The 21,440-nt window shown below is 42.4% G+C and overlaps 1 protein-coding gene across 1 annotated transcript in view; it reads right to left on the bottom strand.

Annotated features, from left to right (window-relative positions):
* The window catches only part of NOX1 (NADPH oxidase 1), a 62,614-nt gene extending 41,440 nt beyond the window's left edge, over positions 1–21,174 (bottom strand). Inside the window, exons 1-4 of the mRNA XM_077283415.1 lie at positions 21,058–21,174; positions 12,362–12,457; positions 11,161–11,271; positions 8,834–8,918 (exon numbers count right to left, since the gene is read on the bottom strand). Coding sequence (XP_077139530.1) covers positions 8,834–8,918; positions 11,161–11,271; positions 12,362–12,457; positions 21,058–21,102 — 337 coding nt within the window. The 5' untranslated portion in view covers positions 21,103–21,174. The remainder of the gene's footprint in view (positions 1–8,833; positions 8,919–11,160; positions 11,272–12,361; positions 12,458–21,057) is intronic.
* Between the last annotated feature and the right edge of the window lie 266 nt (positions 21,175–21,440).

Below are 21,440 nucleotides of genomic sequence, written 5' to 3'. Positions count from 1 at the left end.
GGTATTTAGTCCTCCGGCTGTGTCGAGGTGTCTAGGGTTTGTTAGGCACACCCCATGGCTACTTCTAGTTGCGGTGTTAGTTCAGGATCTGCGGTCAGTATAGTTTCCACCCACTCCAGAGAAAATTTCATGCGGCTCCAAGGTCACCGGATCACAACAGTACAACTGGCCCATAATGAGCTAAATGCATCTCAGAAGAAGGGAAGAAAGGTGTTGAGCCATTTTTTTTTCTGTAGTCTGTTTTGTCTTTTCTTCCCTCTTTATCTATGGGTGGCTGAGGAGTCTTGTGCTAGCATGGATGTTCAGGAATTAGCTTCTCGTGTAGACCAGCTTGCTGCTAGGGTACAGGGTATTTCTGATTATATTGTTCAGACTCCTGTTTTAGAACCGAAGATTCCTACTCCTGATTTGTTTTTTGGTGACAGGTCCAAATTTTTGAGTTTTAAAAACAATTGTAAACTGTTTTTTGCTTTGAGACCTCGATCCTCCGCTGATTCCATTCAGCAGGTTAAAATCGTCATCTCCCTGCTGCGTGGTGATCCACAGGATTGGGCATTTTCCTTGGAATCTGGGAATCCTGCTTTGCTTAATGTAGACTCCTTTTTTCAGGCTTTAGGATTATTATATGATGAACCGAATTCTGTGGATCAAGCGGAGAAGACCTTGTTGGCCCTGTCTCAGGGTCAAGAGGCGGCAGAATTGTATTGTCAGAAATTTAGAAAATGGTCTGTGTTGACTAAATGGAATCATGATGCTTTGGCGGCAATTTTCAGAAAGGGTCTTTCTGAATCCGTTAAAGATGTTATGGTGGGGTTTCCCACGCCTTCCGGTCTGAGTGATTCTATGTCTCGGCCATTCAGATTGATCGGCGCTTGCGGGAGCGTAGAACTGTGCGCGCTGTGGCGTCGTCCTCAGAGCCAATTCCTGAGCCAATGCAGTGTGATAGGATTTTGTCTAGAACGGAATGACAAGGATTCAGACGTCAGAATAGGTTGTGTTATTATTGTGGCGAAGCTTCTCATGTCATTTCAGTCTGCCCTAAGCGGACAAAAAGGATCGCTAGTTCATTTACCATCAGTACTGTACAACCTAAATTTCTGTTATCGGTGTCCTTGATCTGCTCATTGTCATCATTTTCTGTCATGGCGTTTGTGGATTCAGGCGCCGCCTTGAACTTAATGGATTTTGAGTTTGCCAGTCGTTGTGGTTTTCCCTTGCAGCCTTTGCAGAACCCTATTCCTTTAAGGGGGATTGATGCTACACCTTTGGCTAAAAATAAGCCTCAGTTTTGGACACAGGTGACCATGCACATGGCGCCAGCCCATCAGGAAGATTGTCGATTTCTGGTGTTGCATAATTTGCATGATGTTATCGTGCTGGGTTTTCCGTGGTTGCAGGTACATAATCCTGTGTTGGATTGGAAGTCTATGTCTGTGACTAGTTGGGGTTGTCAGGGGGTTCATAATGATGTTCCTTTGATGTCAATCTCCTCTTCTTCGTCTTCTGAAATTCCAGAGTTTTTGTCTGATTTTCAGGATGTATTCGATGAGACCAAGTCCAGTTCCCTTCCACCGCACAGGGACTGTGATTGTGCGATTGACTTGATTCCAGGCAGTAAGTTTCCTAAGGGCCGACTTTTCAACCTGTCTGTGCCTGAACATACCGCCATGCGGAGTTATGTTAAGGAGTCTTTGGAGAAAGGGCATATTCGGCCATCTTCTTCAACGTTGGGAGCGGGATTTTTTTTGTTGCTAAGAAGGATGGCTCCTTGAGACCTTGTATTGATTATCGCCTCTTGAATAAGATCACGGTCAAGTTTCAATACCCTTTACCTTTGCTTTCTGATTTGTTTGCTAGGATTAAGGGGGCTAGTTGGTTTACTAAGATTGACCTTCGGGGGGCATATAATCTTGTTCGTATTAAACAGGGTGATGAATGGAAAACTGCGTTTAATACGCCCGAAGGCCATTTTGAATACCTTGTGATGCCATTCGGGCTCACTAATGCTCCATCGGTTTTTCAATCCTTCATGCATGATATCTTCCGGACTTATATTGATAAATTCTTGATTGTATATTTGGACGATATTTAGATTTTTTCCAATGATTGGGAGTCTCATGTGGAACAGGTCAGGATGGTATTTCAGCTACTTCGTGACAATGCTTTGTTTGTGAAGGGGTCTAAGTGCCTCTTTGGGGTACAGAAGGTTTCTTTTTTGGGCTTCATTTTTTCTCCCTCATCTATGGAGATTGATCTGGTTAAGGTTCAAGCCATTTATGATTGGATTCAACCCACATCCGTGAAGAGCCTTCAGAAATTTTGAGGTTTTGCTAATTTTTATCGCCGTTTCATTGCTAATTTCTCCAGCGTGGTTAAACCCTTGACCGATTTGACGAAGAAAGGCGCTGATGTGGCGAATTGGTCCTCTGCGGCTGTCTCTGCCTTTCAGGAGCTTAAACGCCGATTTACTTCTGCTCCGGTGTTGTGCCAACCGGATGTTTCCCTTCCATTTCAGGTTGAGATTGACGCCTCTGAGATTGGGGCAGGGGCCGTCTTGTCTCAGAGGGATTCTGTGGGTTCCTTGATGAAACCGTGTGCCTTCTTCTCCCGCAAGTTTTCGCCTGCTGAACGCAATTATGATGTCGGCAATCGGGAGTTGTTGGCTATGAAGTGGGCGTTTGAGGAGTGGCAACATTGGCTTGAGGGAGCTAAGCACCGTATTGTGGTCCTGACTGATCATAAGAATCTGATTTACCTCGAGTCTGCCAAACGGCTGAGTCCTAGACAGGCTTGATGGTCCTTGTTTTTTTCCCGTTTTAATTTCGTGGTTTCGTATCTTCCGGGTTCTAAGAATATTAAGGCTGATGCCCTTTCTAGGAGTTTTTTGCCTGATTCTCCTGAGGTCCTTGAACCGGTCGGCATTCTGAAATAAGGGGTGGTCCTTTCTGCCATTTCCCCTGATTTACGGCGGGTTCTTCAGGAATTTCAGGCTGACAGGCCTGACTGCTGTCCTGTGGGGAAATTGTTTGTTCCTGACAGATGGACTAGTAGAGTGATTTCTGAGGTTCACTGTTCCGTGTTGGCTGGTCATCCTGGTATTTTTCGTACCAGAGATTTGGTTGGTAGGTCCTTTTGGTGGCCTTCCTTGTCACGTGATGTGCGTTCTTTTGTGCAGTCCTGTGGGACTTGTGCGTGGGCCAAGCCTTGTTGTTCCCGTGCTAGTGGGTTACTTTTGCCATTGCCGGTCCCTGAGAGGCCCTGGACGCATATTTCTATGGATTTTATTTCTGATCTTCCGGTTTCCCAGAGGATGTCGGTTATCTGGGTTGTTTGTGACCGGTTTTCTAAGATGATTCATTTGGTGCCTTTGCCTAAATTGCCTTCCTCTTCAGATTTGGTTCCGTTGTTTTTTCAGCATGTGGTTCGTTTGCATGATATTCCGGAGCATATTGTGTCCGACAGAGGTTCCCAGTTTGTTTCTAGGTTTTGGCGGGCCTTTTGTGCTAGGCTGGGCATTGATTTGTCTTTTTCTTCTGCATTTCATCCTCAGACAAATGGCCAGACCGAGTTAACTAATCAGACCTTGGAGACCTATTTGAGATGCTTTGTGTCTGCTGATCAGGATGATTGGGTGGCCTTTTTGCCATTGGCCGAGTTTGCCCTTAATAATCGGGCAAGTTCAGCTACTTTGGTTTCGCCTTTCTTTTGTAATTTTGGTTTTCATCCTCGTTTTTCTTCTGGGCAGGTTGAGCCTTCTGACTGTCCTGGTGTGGATTCTGTGGTTGACAGGTTGCAGCAGATTTGGGCTCATGTGGTGGACAATTTGGTGTTGTCTCAGGAGGAGGCTCAACGTTTTGCTAACCGTCGTCGGTGTGTTGGTTCCCGGCTTCGGTTTGGGGATCTGGTTTGGTTGTCTTCCCGTCATGTTCCTATGAATGTTTCTTCCCCTAAGTTTAAGCCTGGGTTTATTGGTCCTTATAGGATTTCTGGGATTATTAATCCGGTGTCTTTTCGATTGGCGCTTCCGGCCTCTTTTGCTATCCATAATGTCTTCCATAGATCTTTATTGCGGAAATATGTGGTGCCCGTTGTTCCCTCTGTTGATCCTCCGGCCCCTGTGTTGGTTGATGGGGAGTTGGAGTATGTGGTTGAGAAGATTTTGGATTCTCGTTTTTCGAGGCGGAGGCTTCAGTACCTTGTCAAATGGAAGGGTTATGGCCAGGAGGATAATTCTTGGGTTTTTGCTTCTGATGTACATGCTGCTGATTTGGTCTGTGCCTTTCATCTGGCTCGTCCTGATCGGCCTGGGGGCGCTGGTGAGGGTTCGGTGACCCCTCCTCAAGGGGGGGTACTGTTGTGAATTCTGCTTTTGGGTTCCCTCCGGTTGTGGTAGGTGGTAATGCAGTTGTCCCTGAGTTGCAGTCCTGGTCAGGTGTTTCTGCTGATTGCAGTTCTGACTGGGGTATTTAGGTGTGCAGGATTCATTAGTCCTTGCCAGTTGTCAATTGTTGTTGGGAGGTGTTGGACCTCTGCCTGGTTCCTCCTGCCTTTCTGCCAAATCAGCAAAGATAAGTGTCTGGTTTTGTTTCTGTGGCACACATGCTGTGTGCTTCATGATTCAGTGCTATTCTTTTGTGTTTTCTTGTCCAGCTTAGATTGTGTCAGTATTTTCTCAGTCTTGTTGGATTCTCTGGGGTTGCAGATATTCATTCCACGTCTTTAGTTAGATTGTGGAATTTTTTGTATTATCTGCTGTGGATATTTTTTGAAGGGCTTTAATACTGACCGCCTAGTATTCTGTCCTATCCTTTCCTATTTAGCTAGAGTGGTCTCTTTTGCTAAATCTTGTTTTCTGCCTGCGTGTGTCATTTCTTCTCCTACTCACAGTCAATATTCGTTGGGGCTGCCTATCCTTTGGGGTTCTGCTCTGAGGCAAGGTAGTATTCCTATTTCCATCTATAGGGGTATTTAGTCCTCCGGCTGTGTCGAGGTGTCTAGGGTTTGTTAGGCACACCCCACGGCTACTTCTAGTTGCGGTGTTAGTTCAGGATCTGCGGTCAGTATAGTTTCCACCTATTCCAGAGAAAGTTTCATGCGGCTCCAAGGTCACCGGATCACAACAGGACATACTTCACCTGTGGGAAGTTACAACATCTAGCTGCCATTCCATCACCCCAGCGGACACCTAGCAGCGTCGGTCACCCTGACCGAATACCACAGGTGGCGTCACGAACACTTGACAAACTCTCACCTACACCTTTATTTGGGCGCCCCTTAGCAGGGCCACGGACCGGGTCGGGCCACCAAGACATCCCCAGAACCGAGACCGAGGGACCCGGTACCGAGTACCCCGCTGCTCTGCGTTTGGGGGTCGCTCCATACAGATAAGTTGTTATCCAAGCACGCGTGTGTGCTAACCGGGTGTCTTCGGCTAATTTTTTTTTTTTTCAAGAACTGCACAATATCAGTGGAAAAATAAATGTTTATGTTTTTATCATTTTCTTTCACCACTGAAATGCATTTTAAAATTTGTTCAAGTTTCCATAACTATTATTTTATATATTATTATTATTATAGCGCCATTTATTCCATGGCGCTTTACATGTGAGGAGGGGTATACATAATAAAAACATAATAAAAATAATCTTGAACAATACAAGTCACAACTGGTACAGGAGGAGAGAGGACCCTGCCCGCGAGGGCTCACAATCTACAAGGGCTGGGTGAGGATACCGTAGGTGAGGGCAGAGCTGGTCGTGTAGCGGTTTGGTGGTTACTGCAGGTTGTAAGCTTGTCGGAAGAGGTAGGTCTTCAGGTTCTTTTTGAAGGCTTCCATGGTGGGCGAGAGTCTGATATGTTCCAGAGTAGGGGTGATGTGCGAGAGAAATCTTGTATGCGATTGTGGGAAGAGGAGATAAGAGGGGAGTAGAGAAGGAGATCTTGTGAGTATCGGAGGTTGCATGCAGGAAAGTACCGGGAGACAAGGTCACAGATGTATGGAGGAGACAGGTTGTGGATGGCTTTGTATGTCATGGTTAGGCTTTTGTACTGGAGTCTCTGGGTAATGGGGAGCCAGTGAAGGGACTGACAGGGGGAGAGGCCGGGGAATAGCGGGGGGACAGGTGGATTCGTCGGGCAGCAGAGTTTAGAATAGATTGGAGGGGTGCGAGAGTGTTAGAGGGGAGGCCACAGAGCAGGAGGTTGCAGTAGTTGAGGCGGGAGATGATGAGGGCATGGACTAGGGCTTTTGCAGATTCTTAGTTGAGGAATGTACGAATCCCGGAAATATTTTTGAGTTGAAGGCGGCAGGAAGTGAAAAGGGCTTGGAAATGAGGTTTGAAGGAGAGATCAGCGTCAAGGATTACCCCAAAACAGCAAGCTTGTGGGACTGGGGAGAGTGGGCAGCCATTTACTTTAATGGATAGGTCCGTTGGGGGGTCGCGTGAGATGGGGAAAGATGATGAATTCTGTTTTGTCCATGTTAAGTTTCAGAAATCTAGCGGAGAAGAAGGATGAAATAGTGGGCAGACATTGAGGTATTCTGGTTAGTAGGGTGGTGATACAGTGCCTACAAGTAGTATTCAACCCCCTGCAGATTTAGCAGGTTTAATAAGATGCAAATAAGTTAGAGCCTTCAAACTTCAAACAAGAGCAGGATTTATTAACAGATGCATAAATCTTACAAACCAAAAAGTTTTGTTGCTCAGTTAAATTTTTATAAATTTTAAACATAAAAGTGTGGGTCAATTATTATTCAACCCCTAGGTTTAATATTTTGTGGAATAACCTTTGTTTGCAATTACAGCTAATAATCGTCTTTTATAAGACCTGATCAGGCCGGCACAGGTCTCTGGAGTGATCTTGGCCCACTCCTCCATGCAGATCTTCTCCAAGTTATCTAGGTTCTTTGGGTGTCTATGTGGACTTTAATCTTGAGCTCCTTCCACAAGTTTTCAATTGGGTTAAGGTCAGGAGACTGACTAGGCCACTGCAACACCTTGATTTTTTGCCTCTTGAACCAGGCCTTGGTTTTCTTGGCTGTGTGCTTTGGGTCGTTGTCTTGTTGGAAGATGAAATGACGACCCATCTTAAGATCCTTGATGGAGGAGCGGAGGTTCTTGGCCCAAATCTCCAGGTAGGCCGTGCTATCCATCTTCCCATGGATGCGGACCAGATGGCCAGGCCCCTTGGCTGAGAAACAGCCCCACAGCATGATGCTGCCACCACCATGCTTGACTGTAGGGATGGTATTCTTGGGGTCTTATGCAGTGCCATCCAGTCTCCAAACGTCACGTGTGTGGTTGGCACCAAAGATCTCGATCTTGGTCTCATCAGACCAGAGAACCTTGAACCAGTCAGTCTCAGAGTCCTCCAAGTGATCATGAGCAAACTGTAGACGAGCCTTGACATGACGCTTTGAAAGTAAAGGTACCTTACGGGCTCGTCTGGAACGGAGACCATTGCGGTGGAGTACGTTACTTATGGTATTGACTGAAACCAATGTCCCCGCTGCCATGAGATCTTCCCGGAGCTCCTTCCTTGTTGTCCTTGGGTTAGCCTTGACTCTTCGGACAAGCCTGGCCTCGGCACGGGAGGAAACTTTCAAAGGCTGTCCAGGCCGTGGAAGGCTAACAGTAGTTCCATAAGCCTTCCACTTCCGGATGATGCTCCCAACAGTGGAGACAGGTAGGCCCAACTCCTTGGAAAGGGTTTTGTACCCCTTGCCAGCCTTGTGACCCTCCACGATCTTGTCTCTGATGGCCTTGGAATGCTCCTTTGTCTTCCCCATGTTGACCATGTATGAGTGCTGTTCACAAGTTTGGGGAGGGTCTTAAATAGTCAGAAAAGGCTGGAAAAAGAGATAATTAATCCAAACATGTGAAGCTCATTGTTCTTTGTGCCTGAACTACTTCTTAATACTTTAGGGGAACCAAACAGAATTCTGGTGGGTTGAGGGGTTGAATAATAAATGACCCTCTGAAAAAACTTTTCCCAATTTAAAAAAAAAATAAACAAAGAAATAACATTCTATTTTGCTGCAGTGCATTTCACACTTCCAGGCTGCTCTACAGTCCAAATGTCACAATGCCAAGTTAATTCCAAATGTGTAAACCTGCTAAATCTGCAGGGGGTTGAATACTACTTGTAGGCACTGTATCTGGTCCAGAGATGTAGATCTGTGTGTCATCAGCATAGAGGTGATACTGAAAACCATGAGATTCTATGAGCTGTCCCAGGCCAAAGGTGTAAATGGAGAAGAGCAGGGGCCCTAGAACTGAACCTTGCGGGACTCCAACAGATAGGGGGCGAGGTGAGGAGGTGGTGTGAGTGGGAGACGCTGAATGTCCGGTCTGTTAGGTATGATGAGATCCAGGATAGGGCCAAGTTTGTGATGCCAAGGGATGAGAGGGTCTGTAATAATAGGGAATGGTCCACTGTGTCAAAGGCAGCCGACAGGTCCAGGAGGAGGAGGACAGAGTAGTGTCGCTTGGCCTTGATGGACATGTTTTTTTTCAAAGATGGCAATGATAGTAACAACCATTTAGAATGGCAGCAGCTTCTTTTAATTTATTTTTATTTTTCCTGCTTTTCATTCTTTTACTTTCTTTATTTATTTAATTTTCATTTTTCTCACATTTTCTGCACCCCGTGGGACAATCCAACATTTAAATAAATATATATTTTAACTATTTGCTTCTGTAACTGAGGCTGGTATATCAGCCCCAGTTACAGGAGGAATCCTGCCTCATACGAATGCTTTGTGACAATAGGTTCATTTTTTAAGGAAACATACAATGAAAAGAAGAAAAATATAAAAAGAATAAAATGTTACCTGTCATTAAGGCGATTGTGTAACCCAGAATCTTGTGAAAAGCCAGATTGTGATCAAGCTGTTTCCTAACTGAGCGCCGACAACACTGTAAGAAAACATATCTCAATTATTTACATAAATGAGAAACATTTTATATGTAGATCAATTATGTGGTTAATCAGCACAGAATTATCGACCTAAAATTAATTATTCTTAGGCTACGTTCACATTTGCGTTTTGCGGTGCAGCGTCGGCGACACAACGCACAACGCAAATGTAAACGCATGCACAATGCAGCGTTTTGTGACGCATGCGTCCACTTTTGCATAGTTTTTGGGCGCAGAAAAAACTGCATCATGCTGCGTCCTCTGCGCCCTGATGCATGCACCACAGTGACGCATGCGTCACAAAGCGCAAGTGCAACGCATGTCCATGCGCCCCCCATGTTAAATATAGGGGCGCATGACGCATGCGTCGCCGCGGCTGCGCCTGACGCAACGCTAATGTGAACGTAGCCTTAATCTGACCACATTGTTTTAATAGTGACTTGTTGACTGTCTCCTGTTTCAGTCTGTGCAGTGATCCAGCATTCATGTCCTACATGTTGTGGTTCTATAGTGTCTTGTTTCTTAGCAATAAATTATTACAAAATCAACATTAGAAAATCTCAATAAATTTGCAAATGCAAATACGCCCTTTTTTCCCAAGATCAGGTGTGCACTATCATACCACAGAAATAGCATGTATGTTTGGTCAAGATGAAAACTTTGCTGATAAAGTAGTAATTATAAGGGGGTAATTATAATAATGATGTAATTATTATGGTCACGGTGGCAAACAAAATCTGCTATGATTGAGAAAATGGGGCAGAAACAGGCACAAACTGGGAGTAGTTGTATGATGGGGAGTTTGTATAGGTTGAAGATTTGTTCTGGAAATGGGGTATAGATTCTGGAGTGGCGGATTTGTTCACAGCTGCCTGAATTTTCCCGGTACAAATTGGTGGAAAAGACGGTACTTGTACATAAACCTAAGTATAGTGAACTGAAGAACACTGCCCACGAGGAAAGGGTGCCAGGAAGCTGGTGTCTGGCTACGCATCACCTTTACAGCAGGTCATAACAGCTAGCAGTCCCCTACTAAGTAATAAAGATGCTTGCCGTAAAGGGGTTGAGTAATTCTATAGTCAGTAAAAGTGGCACTTCGTGATGGATTTCGCAAAACCAATTTCCATTTTAGTTGTGTCACTTAGTTTAAATTATTATTGTTTAATTGGATTATTGGAAACAAGAGGAAGTTTGTAAATTTTGCTAACAAATCGAATGTACAATAGTTGTTGAAAGAAAGAAATATCACAACTGTAAATCCTACTTGTAATTTGATATCTATTTGTCTAAAGAAGATTGGTCTCCTGCACAAAAAATTAAGTTTTATAAAAATCCCCAAGTTCCGCTGATTCTACCTCTTTTTTCCGTTTTGTGCTGCGTCACTCCATTGCAAAGATATTCACATTTGTTGCTTTTGAAGAGCGGTATGTGAAAACTCTTCTTTCAATGAAACTGGGTGTTTTTTCAGAGTCTTCTCTGGAGCGTGTGCTTTAACTTCTATGCTACCAATCACAGCTCGGCATTGTCTGAGACTGCTATACTGCAAGATCAGCTGATGAGCTGTGATTGGTAACATCTGGGAGGGATAGCTGATAGTGCACGCCCCATAGAAGACTCTGAAGAAACGCCCAGTTGGACTGCCAGCAGAGATTTTGCACATTGAGCTTCAGAAGAAACAAATGTGAATATCTCTGCAATGGAGCGACGCAGCACAAAATGGTAAAGAGCGGCAGAATCAGGGAAGCTCAGGGATCTTTACTTGATATTTATCTCAATTTTTTTTTACAAGCGACAGTTTGTTCTTTAAGGAAATTATAAGGAATACTCAATTTTCTATTACTTACATCTGTTTAAGGAAATTATAGGGTATACTTTTTTCTCCATTTACCCCTCCTCTACCCAGAATATGTTATGATACCTAGCATTTGTGAAGTTTTCCTTTTCATTATTGGTTCTCTATTTTTTATTACCAAGCAAATGTCAATCTGGTTAAAATGATATCCCTAATTGAATGATCCGCTGTTTCTGAGTTTCTTCCCTCGCTGTACAAAGTGGTTCACTTCTTGTACAAAAAACTGGTATTCTTTGCCAAGTAATCTCCACCATGACTATTTTTCCTTTCTTTGTTCATCATTTATATAAAAAAAAAAGTTTTCAACAACGTTCCAGAATCCACATGAAATGCAGACTTACGGTATTTTCATTAGTTTCTGACTTAGTAAAAACAACAGGTTCACTTACTGAACAGGTTCCACGTAAAAAGGACAGAAGGTTTCGACAGACGGGTAACAAAATTAACAAGCAGTTAAAATTAAGGCAAGCAGCAGATCCTCGGGCCCAGGCGAGAGCCGGCTGAAAGGAAACAGAAAAAGATAGAAGATCAGTTTAAACAGATACCTACAGTTCAGGTAAATTGTGAATCGCAAAGACTATGGCCCCAATTCATCATAGTTTTTCTGTAGTTTACTCAGGATTAGTGGCTTTTGTATTTGCATCTGTTTTGCATCCCTTTTTAAGTTGTCTTCCCCTTTTAAGTCTTTTTTTTTTAATGTCATGACAACTTTGCCTATCCAGTAGCTTTACGGTATATGCACACAGAATCTTTTTTTATGAGGATTTCCTAGGTGAAACAAAGTTGGTGGCCGTTTTTTCTGAAGAGTTTTCGCCGGCAATTTTGCCGTCTTTTCTACTTTAGATTTGCCGGCGTCTTTTTTTCTACATTTTAAACTTTCATAACCGAAGCCTCCTGAAAAATGAACATTCGGTTTCCGAACCCTGAAGCAATAAAAGACTGAGCATGCGCACACAACAATATCACTTTTACATTGCTGTGCATTATGTTTCCTTTTTGCGACTGTTCTTCAGGTGGGTTCCACGTGGAAAAACCCCTAAAAATGGCTGTCTGATCATTTGTGAAAATATCTCTACCTAAAATAAAATGAGCATTTTATGAGTCCTCACTGAGCTGGACTCATAAAATTCATAGGGATTATACAATGATTCTAACAAAGCTTTCCAAAGTAGGTACACAAGGCTCAATCTAAGAGATCTATGTAATAATGTATGCAGTTTGGATTGTGAAATTGATTATTATATTTTATGTTTTTTTTGTTAGTTTTGAAATCTAAAAATATTAAATAATAGAAAATTGAGCCATGCTCCATCACATTTGTCATATTACAGAGGCTTCTAGGTGACAATGTCTTCCACATTGGACACACAGTGGAGCATGGTGGCATACAGAGTCCATGGGATTTACATGTGACAGATAACCATGTCAGAAGTTTCATATAGGATCACATATAACAAGCTTTGGGTCACCAGTATACAGTAATCGATGTGCTACATTTCTTTAATACACATAGTATTGATGAATACTATAATGTTAAAGCACTGCGGAATATGTTGGCGCTATATAAATAAAATTATTATTATTACTTACTCCCAATAGAACTCTCGTATAGGCAAATTGTTTCTGGTTTTGAAAAAACATGAAGTAATAAACAAATATAAAAATGTTTAGTCCAAGCCAGGCAATCTGAAAGAAATCAAGAAAAGATTTTTAGATAAAGGTGAAGATATAAAAATCTCATATGGTGTAAAAATGAAACAAAACATAACAAAAAATAAATAAATAAAAATATAGAACACAAAAATTTCCAGTTACAGATATATTTAGAAGGAAACTGCAGTTTAAAACCAACTGTGGAGATAACTGTAAAATAGATCATGACCCAAATACAAGAAAAGAGCGGAAAACCCAAAACTAAACACTTTCAGGGAGTGATACTAAATATTACTGTTGTGATCACAGGTACCGGTATATGTTATAGAACTAAAGTTCAAAGGTGGTGATATATAAAAGACAAAGTTCTATACTTTCCTCTATGTCAGGTTCATAGACTGTATACTGTTCAAAGATTGAGACTATCACTGCCATTTTCCATGTGGTTCAGCACTGTAGTTGGACCTCACAATCAGATTTAGGTCTTTTTCTACATCTACCTATGTGTAATGTGCTGTGCACCTTCACATTCTGTCTCTAAGGCTACTTTCACACTAGCGTCGTGCACTGCACGTCGCTATGCGTCGTTTTGCAGAAAAAACGCATCCTGCAAAAGTGCTTGCAGGATGCGTTTTTTCTCCATAGACTAGCATTATCGACGCAGTGCCACACATCGCAACCGTCATGCGACGGTTGCGTTGCGTTGCGTCGGACCGTCGCCACCAAAAAACGTTGCATGTAACGCTTTTTGGTGCATCGTGTCCGCCATTTCCGTCCGCGCATGCGCGGCCGGAACTCCGCCCCCTCCTCCCTGCACCTCACAATGGGGAAGCGGATGCGTTGAAAAACAGCATCCGCTGCCCCCGTTGTGTGGCGCTTTCACTGCTTGCGTCGGTACGTCGCAGCGACGCAATTCGTCATGCGTCGTACAACGCTAGTGTGAAAGTAGCCTAAGGCTGTAAAATCCTAAAATGGCTGCTGCTTTCCCTACTCTTACCTTTCTAACAGGCTATCAGTGGCATAACTAGAGTTTCGTCGACCCCAATGCAAAATTTGGACCATGTCCCCCCGGCTTGATATATATGTCCCTCATCCTGGTATATGTACAGTGTCATGAAAAAGTTTGGGCACCCCTGGTCAAAATTACTGTTATTGTGAACAGTTAAGCAAGTTAAAGGTGAAATGATCTCTAAAAGGGCTAAACTTAAAGATGACACATTTCCTTTGTATTTTAGATAACAACAAAAAATTGTCAAGGACGACACCGGAGAGACCACGCAGATCTCAGTGCTACCACTAATTGTCAAACATCACATGCAGGGGAGACCCACTGAACCACCCCGCTGTTTTTGTCACAAACAACCCTCTGCTGCCCCTTATTGTCAGGACAATTACACGACTGGCGGATGAGGCTGCAGCTGTTTCCACTAAAAGGCCAGTCATTGGAGAGCTAAGAGTGAGTGTATAGTATATACCCTCCACTTCTAATGCATGGAATATATACAGGATATACCTCAGTACGGTCACTGCTAACTCCACAATAACCCAAGATCTACTTGCTGTCACCACCAGTTGTTTTTTAAAGGCCGTAATAGATGGACCGTCTCTGTCCACGTTCTCCCTGCTGTACACTGCATGTCTCAATAAAGGATCACTGTTTTTAGGACCGGTGAGTGCACTCCAATTTTCTCTATTGCAGACTATTGCTCATATTGCTGGATTTGGTGCACCCGAGGGTCTTTTGTTTGGGCAAAGCTGGCATGAGCAGCTGCACATAGCTGTATGGTACAGTGGCCATTTGGGAACAGCGGTGCCAAGACACTTTCTCTCCATATTGAACGTTTTTTAAAGGCCGATCGGACGCCTGTTTTCTGGTAGCATATGGCTTTCAGGAGTGTGGTTTATAGAACAAAAGGAACACATTATTAAAGGAAATCTGTCACCCCCAAAATCGTATATGAGCTGCGGCCACCGGCATCAAGGGCTTATCTACAGCATTCTGTAATGCTGTAGATAAGCCAGCGATGTAACCTTTAAGATGAGAAATAAAGGTTATATTATACTCACCCAGGGGCGGTCCCGCTGCGGTCTGGGTCCGATGGGCGTCGCGGTCCAATCCAGTGCCTCCTATTTTCATATGATGACATCCTCTTCTTGTCTTCCTGCCGTGGCTCCCGTGCAGGCGTACTTTGTCTGCCCTGTTGCCCTCAATTTTGGGGGTGACAGACTCCCTTTAAATGTTATATTTAATCGAGAACGATAGGCAGTGTTTATAAAAAATAACAATTCCCTCACATCCCATATGTCAACAGTGCATTTCTATTTCAAAGAGACTCTTAGATTATCAGCTCTTTCTCCTTTAAATTTTGGGGGAGAGAGGAGGGGGTGAATGCTCCCAGACTGGAAATGTGTTATGGACCTTAATGTTTTCTATGACAATTGTCATTTTGAACGTGTTAAAAATTGCAAAAAGGAAAATGGGCTGATTCAAAAGTTTGGGCACCCTGGGATATTTGTTTGCTCAGAAAACTTTGACCAAGTTTGCAGGCCTTAATTAGCCTGTTAGGGTTATAGCTTGTTCACTATCATATTTTGGAAAGGCCAGGTGATGCAAATTTCCCAGCTTTATAAAAACCCAGCCTCCTCTAACCTTGTGCCAAAAAACTGCAGCCATGAGTTCTTCTAAGCAGCTGCCTAGCTCTCTGAAAATAGAAATGGTGGAGGCCCACAAAGCAGGAGATGGCTATAAACAGATAGAAAAGCTTTTTGAAGTTGCCCTTGCTTCAGTTTGAAGTGTAATTATAAGAAATGGTATTTATCAGGAACAGTAGAGGTCAAGATAAAGTCTGGAAGACCAAGCAAAATTTCAGTGAGAGTTCCTCATAGGATTGCTAGATAGGCAAATCAGAACCCCCGCTTGACTGTAAAATACCTTCAGAAAGGTTTAGCAGACTCTGGAGTTGTGGTACATTGTTCTACTGTTCAGAGACACCTGAACAAATATGGCTTTCATGGAAGAGTCATCAAAACTAAACCTCTCCATACAAGACGCCCCATGTCTCTCACAAAACCGGAAGAATTTTGCCAAGGAAGAATGGATGAAAATCCCTCAAACAAGAATTGAAAGACTGACTACAAAAAGCATTTACAAGTTGTGATACTTTCAAGAGGGAGTACTAGGTACTAACTATACAGGGTGCCCAAACTTTGGCATCAGCACATTTGACTTTTTGTAATTTTTAAAATGCAAACAATTAAAATATATGTTTTTTGCCTAAAATACAAAGGAAATGTGTCATCTGTAACTTTAGGCCTTTTAGAGATCATTTAATCTTCAACTTGCTTAACTGTTCACAATAACAGTAATTTTGATCAGAGGTGCCCAAATGTTTACATACCACTGGATATGCGCATCATCCTGATATTTGTGTTTCTCATCCTGGTATATATGTCCCTCATCCTAGCCCTATCGTGGTATATATGCCCTTTGGTATATGTCCTCCGTTCTGCCTCAGTTTTTTAATATATGTACAGTACAGACCAAAAGTTTGGACACACCTTCTCATTTAAAGATTTTTCTGTATTTTCATGACTATGAAAAATGTACATTCACACTGAAGGCATCAAAACTATGAATTAACACATGTGGAATTATATACTTAACAAAAAAGTGTGAAACAACTGAAAATATGTCTTATATTCTAGGTTCTTCAAAGTAGCCTCCTTTTGCTTTGATGACTGCTTTGCACACTCTTGGCATTCTCTTGATGAGCTTCAAGAGGTAGTCACTCGAAATGATTTTCACTTCACAGGTGTGCCCTGTCAGGTTTAATATGTGGGATTTCTTGCCTTATAAATGGGGTTAGGACCATCAATTGTGTTGTGCAGAAGTCTGGTGGACACACAGCTGATAGTCCTACTGAATAGACTGTTAGAATTTGTATTATGGCAAGAAAAAAGCAGCTAAGTAAAGAAAAATGAGTGACCATCATTACTTTAAGAAATGAAGGTCAGTAAGTCCAAAAAATTGGGAAAACTCCTTCCGCTCCCCTGCTGCATGGCGTCATCTTCTGAAGCCGGCAGCTGACTTCAGTGTGCAACCAACGGGAGCGCGTCACGTCATTGCCAAACGTCCCCAGTCATGTGCATGCCAGCGTCAGCTGCTGGCCTCTGATTGGTCTAACAGCCACAAAACATGCAGCCGCAGGGACTCAAACATATTATTCGAGCCCGCCGGTTAGCACCTGAGTATGTTCAAATAGCACGTTATCCGAGCACGGTCGCTCATCACTAATGGGTCCTAATGTGGCATTTTAACTTTTTAGGAGAGAAATATGTCAGCACTAATACTTTCTAAAAGGCCATAAATACTTTTTACATTATTACTTTCAATGAAGAGAACTTAGAAGGCAATTACTAGTGTATAAGGCAAAAAGGAGGCACCATTGCTTTCTTACTTTCTAAGGTTCACTCAGTGGACGCTATCCTTTTCAGGGTTTATGTCTGTTTTGTATAATTTTTTTGGGGTAATTTAAGTAATGACAATAATTTTTTCCATAATTTCGGTACTCAGGGGAATTGTGCCACACAGCAAGTGCAGTAATAGAGGAAATAGGGCAGGCCAACAACAGGCTTGTTGATAGCAGCCGGACGAGGAGTTTGTGTAGGTCGGGAATAGATGAGGATGGTGCTGGGAATATATGAAGTCAAATTTGTCTGTGTTACAAATTCAGGCAAGTCGTTGCTGAGCGAAGTCATCATGGCGGCCTGGGCCAGATTGTAAAGCTTGGAAAAGTGAACGACTCCAAAAGGAAGAAAAGTCATGGCTGAGTGAAGTCATCATGGTGGTCTGGGTCAGATTGTAAAGCTTGGAAAAGTGAACGACACTTATAACAAAGAAACGTTATGGCTGAGGGAAGTCATCATGGCATCCTGGGCCAGATTGTAAAGACTGGAAAAGTGAACGACTCCGAAAAGGAAGAAAAGTCATGGCTGAGAGAAGATATCATGGCGGTCTGGCCCAGATTGTAAAGACTGGAAAAATGAACAACTCAAGTGAAAAAGGCATCACTTATAAGTCGCTAGCTATAATTGCACTGTAATCTCTTATATGACCTGCAAAACTGGTATCTACCCCTGTATGGTGCTAATATTGGTCTTGATCATTGTCTTGTGTATTTTATTCAGTAACGGCTTTGTCATCTGCTGAGGTACCCACTGCTCGATTGTCATCAACTGAGGTGTCCACTGCTCGATTGTCATCTGCTGAGGTGCCCACTGCTCAATTGTCATCTGCTGAGGTGCCCACTGCTCAATTGTCATCTGCTGAGGTGCCCACTGCTCGAATGTCATCAACTGAGGTGTCCACTACTCGATTGTCATCTGCTGAGGTGTCCACTGCTCGATTTTCATCTGCCGAGGTGCCCACTGCTCTATTGTCATCTGTTGAGATGCCCACTGCTCGATTGTCATCTGCTTTGTCACCTGCTGAGGTGCCCACTGCTCAATTGTCATCTGCTGAGGTGCCCACTGCTCAATTGTCATCTGCTGAGGTACCCACTGCTCGCTTGTCATCTGCGGAGGTGCCCACTGCTCGCTTGTCATCTGCCGAGGTGCCCACTGCTAGCTTGTCATCTGCTGAGGTGCCCACGGATTGATTGTCTTCTGCTGAGGTGCCCACTGCTCGCTTGTCATCTGCTGAGGTGCCCACTGCTCGACTGTCATCTGCTGAGGTGCCCATTGTTCGATTGTCATCTGCTCGATTGGGGTCCTACTTATGTGTTCTCCCAAGCCCACCTCACCCCCGTACCCACCACCCATGTAGAACGTGTAGTTACTTATGTGTCTGGTAGTTTCAATAAAATGTGTGTTCAATATCAATTCAACATTTAAACTAAAGAATTTCAGCATTTTCTTAGAATTATACACTTTGACTATTGGAAACCAGTTATACTATAAATCAAAGAACAAATATTTGCAGCTGTGTGTAACGACGAATTATTCTGTACTTTAGAGTGAAACTTGTTTGGTAACTTATGTAGTGGTTTTCATGTACGTATTGGGTGTGTACAGATTTGGAGGCAAGTTAATTTGCAAGTCCCTTCTGTTCATGACCTGCCTCAGACTGTAATAAGGAGGCAAGACTAGAGGTGCCAATAACTGTAGCTAGTGGTTGGCCGACAGCAATCTTTGCTGACTCCCCCATACACGTGCATGCTCGGCTTGACTGATCATGCATGAAAAAGGGGAACTTGCAGTAATGTGCACAACTGATCTATCTACATAAGGAATTTGGTATCCCAGTTTTCAAGATTGGTAGATATTCCAGCGATCATACATTTATCACCTGTCTTGTGTAAAGGAGATCAATGTATTTAGTAGGGAAATCTTTAGAATGTAATGTGAATGAGGACCTTAACCCCTTCATGAAGCGAACAATTTCTGTTTTTCTCCGTTTCTTCATTTTTTCCTCCCCCTTATTCCCGGAGCCAAAACTCTTTTATTTTCCTGTCCACATAGACATATTAGGCTTGTTTTTTCCAAGATGAGTTGTACTATTGAATGACACGATTTATTTCTACCAAATATTGCACTGAAAAGCAGTAAAAAAAATTCCAAGTGGGGCGTTTTTTTTGGCAATGCTTTTTTAAGGTGTATATTTAGTGGTAAAAAAAAAGACCTTGAAATAGGATTATGCTCATCAGTACAATTACGGAAACAAAAATCATAACTTTGCAAAAAACAAGTTTGGGGGTTGTGTACATTTTACGAGACCCGAGTTTTTATTTTTCAGTCAATGGAACTGTGTGATGGCTTAATTTTTGCGGAGCGAGAGAACATTTTTATTGATACCGTTTTGGGATAGATGTGACTTTTTGATTGCTTGTTACAGCATTTTTTGTGGAATTGCGGCGACCAAAAAGAGTAATTTTGTCGTTCTTATTTATTTTTCATTTATGATGTTTAAAGATCGGGCTAATTATTTTTAGATTTTTATAGATCGAACTTTTATGAACTTAGTACCACATATGTGTATTTTTTATTTTTTAATATATTTTTAATGGGGGGAAAATGGGTGAATTGAATTTTTGTATTTTTTTTCTTCATATTTTTTTAAACATTTTTTTTTTACTTTCCACTATCCACTGATCACTTGTGCTATACACAGCAATATCAAAGCATTGCAGCCTATAGTAAAAAATCACGCTCTCCTTTCGCAGCCCGGGAACCGTCATGGTTTCAGAGGAGCATCGTAATGACAAGTTGTTGGATGAATGAGCAATTGGCCAGCGGCAGTCTGGTGTGCGCGGTCAGCTTTAATTTTAGAGCTTGGTCATAGGTAAATGATGGTTATATCTAGTAATTATTTCAGGACATCTTAATTTAAAAGTTCTGTTTCAAACAAAGAACTTTCAATATGACAGCTGATCCGGTGATCGCCAAAGTTCTGGCTCTTCAAACCCCAGCAATGGGGAGTCGAAAGGAAACTAGGGCTCAGCGCCCTCCTCCACCCATCTTTATCATTTCGAGCTACGCCTGGTTTCCTCTTCATTCCCCATTCACATAAGGCTGGTTTGGCACATGGGGAGGTAGGACATGTAGTGGTTAGGGACCATCCGTCGGTCAATCACCCGCATGGGGTGGCGTGAGGGAAGAGGGACTGTGAATCCTGTGACCATCTCATGAGTATATCAGGCTCATTATCATCAGTACCGTGTGTTACTTTAGATTAAAAGAGGAAAAGCTCAAATCATTACCATTGATACTCAGCCTCTCCAGAGCTATCACATTGTATCTTCACAAAAGGTTCATTTTTTTTTCCGTCTATTTTTTATTTTATTTTTTTTTTTTTGCTAACAGGTCCAGATTCAGGCTACAATCACCCATTCGTTGTGCTGTCCTTTTTTTTCACTCTGACCCATAGAGTTTAATTGATCCATACATACATCATACATCAGTCCATGCCTCCGGTCCGTGAGACTCCGAGCAGGTCCTATCCTCATCCGTTCTGTGGATCAGACTCGGCCATTAACGTCTATGAGGATCTGGGAGACAAGGATGAAGCTAGGAGGACAGACTTTGCACTTCCATCCAAGTTTCATCCATTTTTAACTGATTCATTGATAAGAGTCAATGGATAAAAAAAGTTTAGTCTACGGACAGTGAGAAAAAATACTGAAGAGATAGGAAGACCCATAAGAAAGATGTGTGACTCCAGCCTGACATTGTACCTATACGAGACCTACGTTACAATCTTTAGAATCAAACACTTGATTTGCATACTAATGAATCACATATGAAATTGATTACAACGCGTTCATTCACACCGGCAGTTTTTTTATGCATTTCTGTCCTGTTTTATTTGCAGATTTGTTCTGCTACAAAAGCCATGAAGTATGATACATTGGCAGTATACCGTATCTACTATATGTAGTATTTAAGAAACTTAAGAGAATCGATAAGTGCTAATTAATTAATGGTTTAGACTAACTACAAAAAACATTGTATTTGAAATGCATTTTTTTACATACGGTATATATTGTGTTATTATTTGTATTACTAAAAATATTGTGATTTGAAGAAGACAAGTGACAGATTTACACTTCAAGAATCAAGTAAATAGAACGTCTTACCAGAACTACGGCGGAGAACCAGTGATTAGCCACCCAGTTTCCCATTTCAGTGCCTGTCTTTGCGGTTGTAACTGTCGTATCCTTTCCTCTCCTTCGGCTGCACTCAGAACATTTGCATTTGTCGCTCTCTGTCTTTATTATATTGCATCTATTAGTCACTCCTTTGTCTGTAACAGGTAAATTCCCAGTGTATCTCATAGGAATGAGGAAACAATCCACCTAGTATTGCATGAATCTGATATTCCCAAAGCCTAGCCTTTTCTAGTTTCATAGTTCGAAAAATCCTTTTGAGCTTCAGCACAAATACTTTAAAGTTGAAAAATGTAACCCCTTTGATCTCTCATGTTTTTCTGCGCAAAAAAAATCACTGTTCAAAATAATCA

This window comes from Ranitomeya variabilis, chromosome 2 (assembly GCF_051348905.1).
Source record: "Ranitomeya variabilis isolate aRanVar5 chromosome 2, aRanVar5.hap1, whole genome shotgun sequence".
Lineage (NCBI taxonomy): Eukaryota > Metazoa > Chordata > Amphibia > Anura > Dendrobatidae > Ranitomeya > Ranitomeya variabilis.
This window is presented reverse-complemented; position numbering and strand designations above follow the sequence as displayed.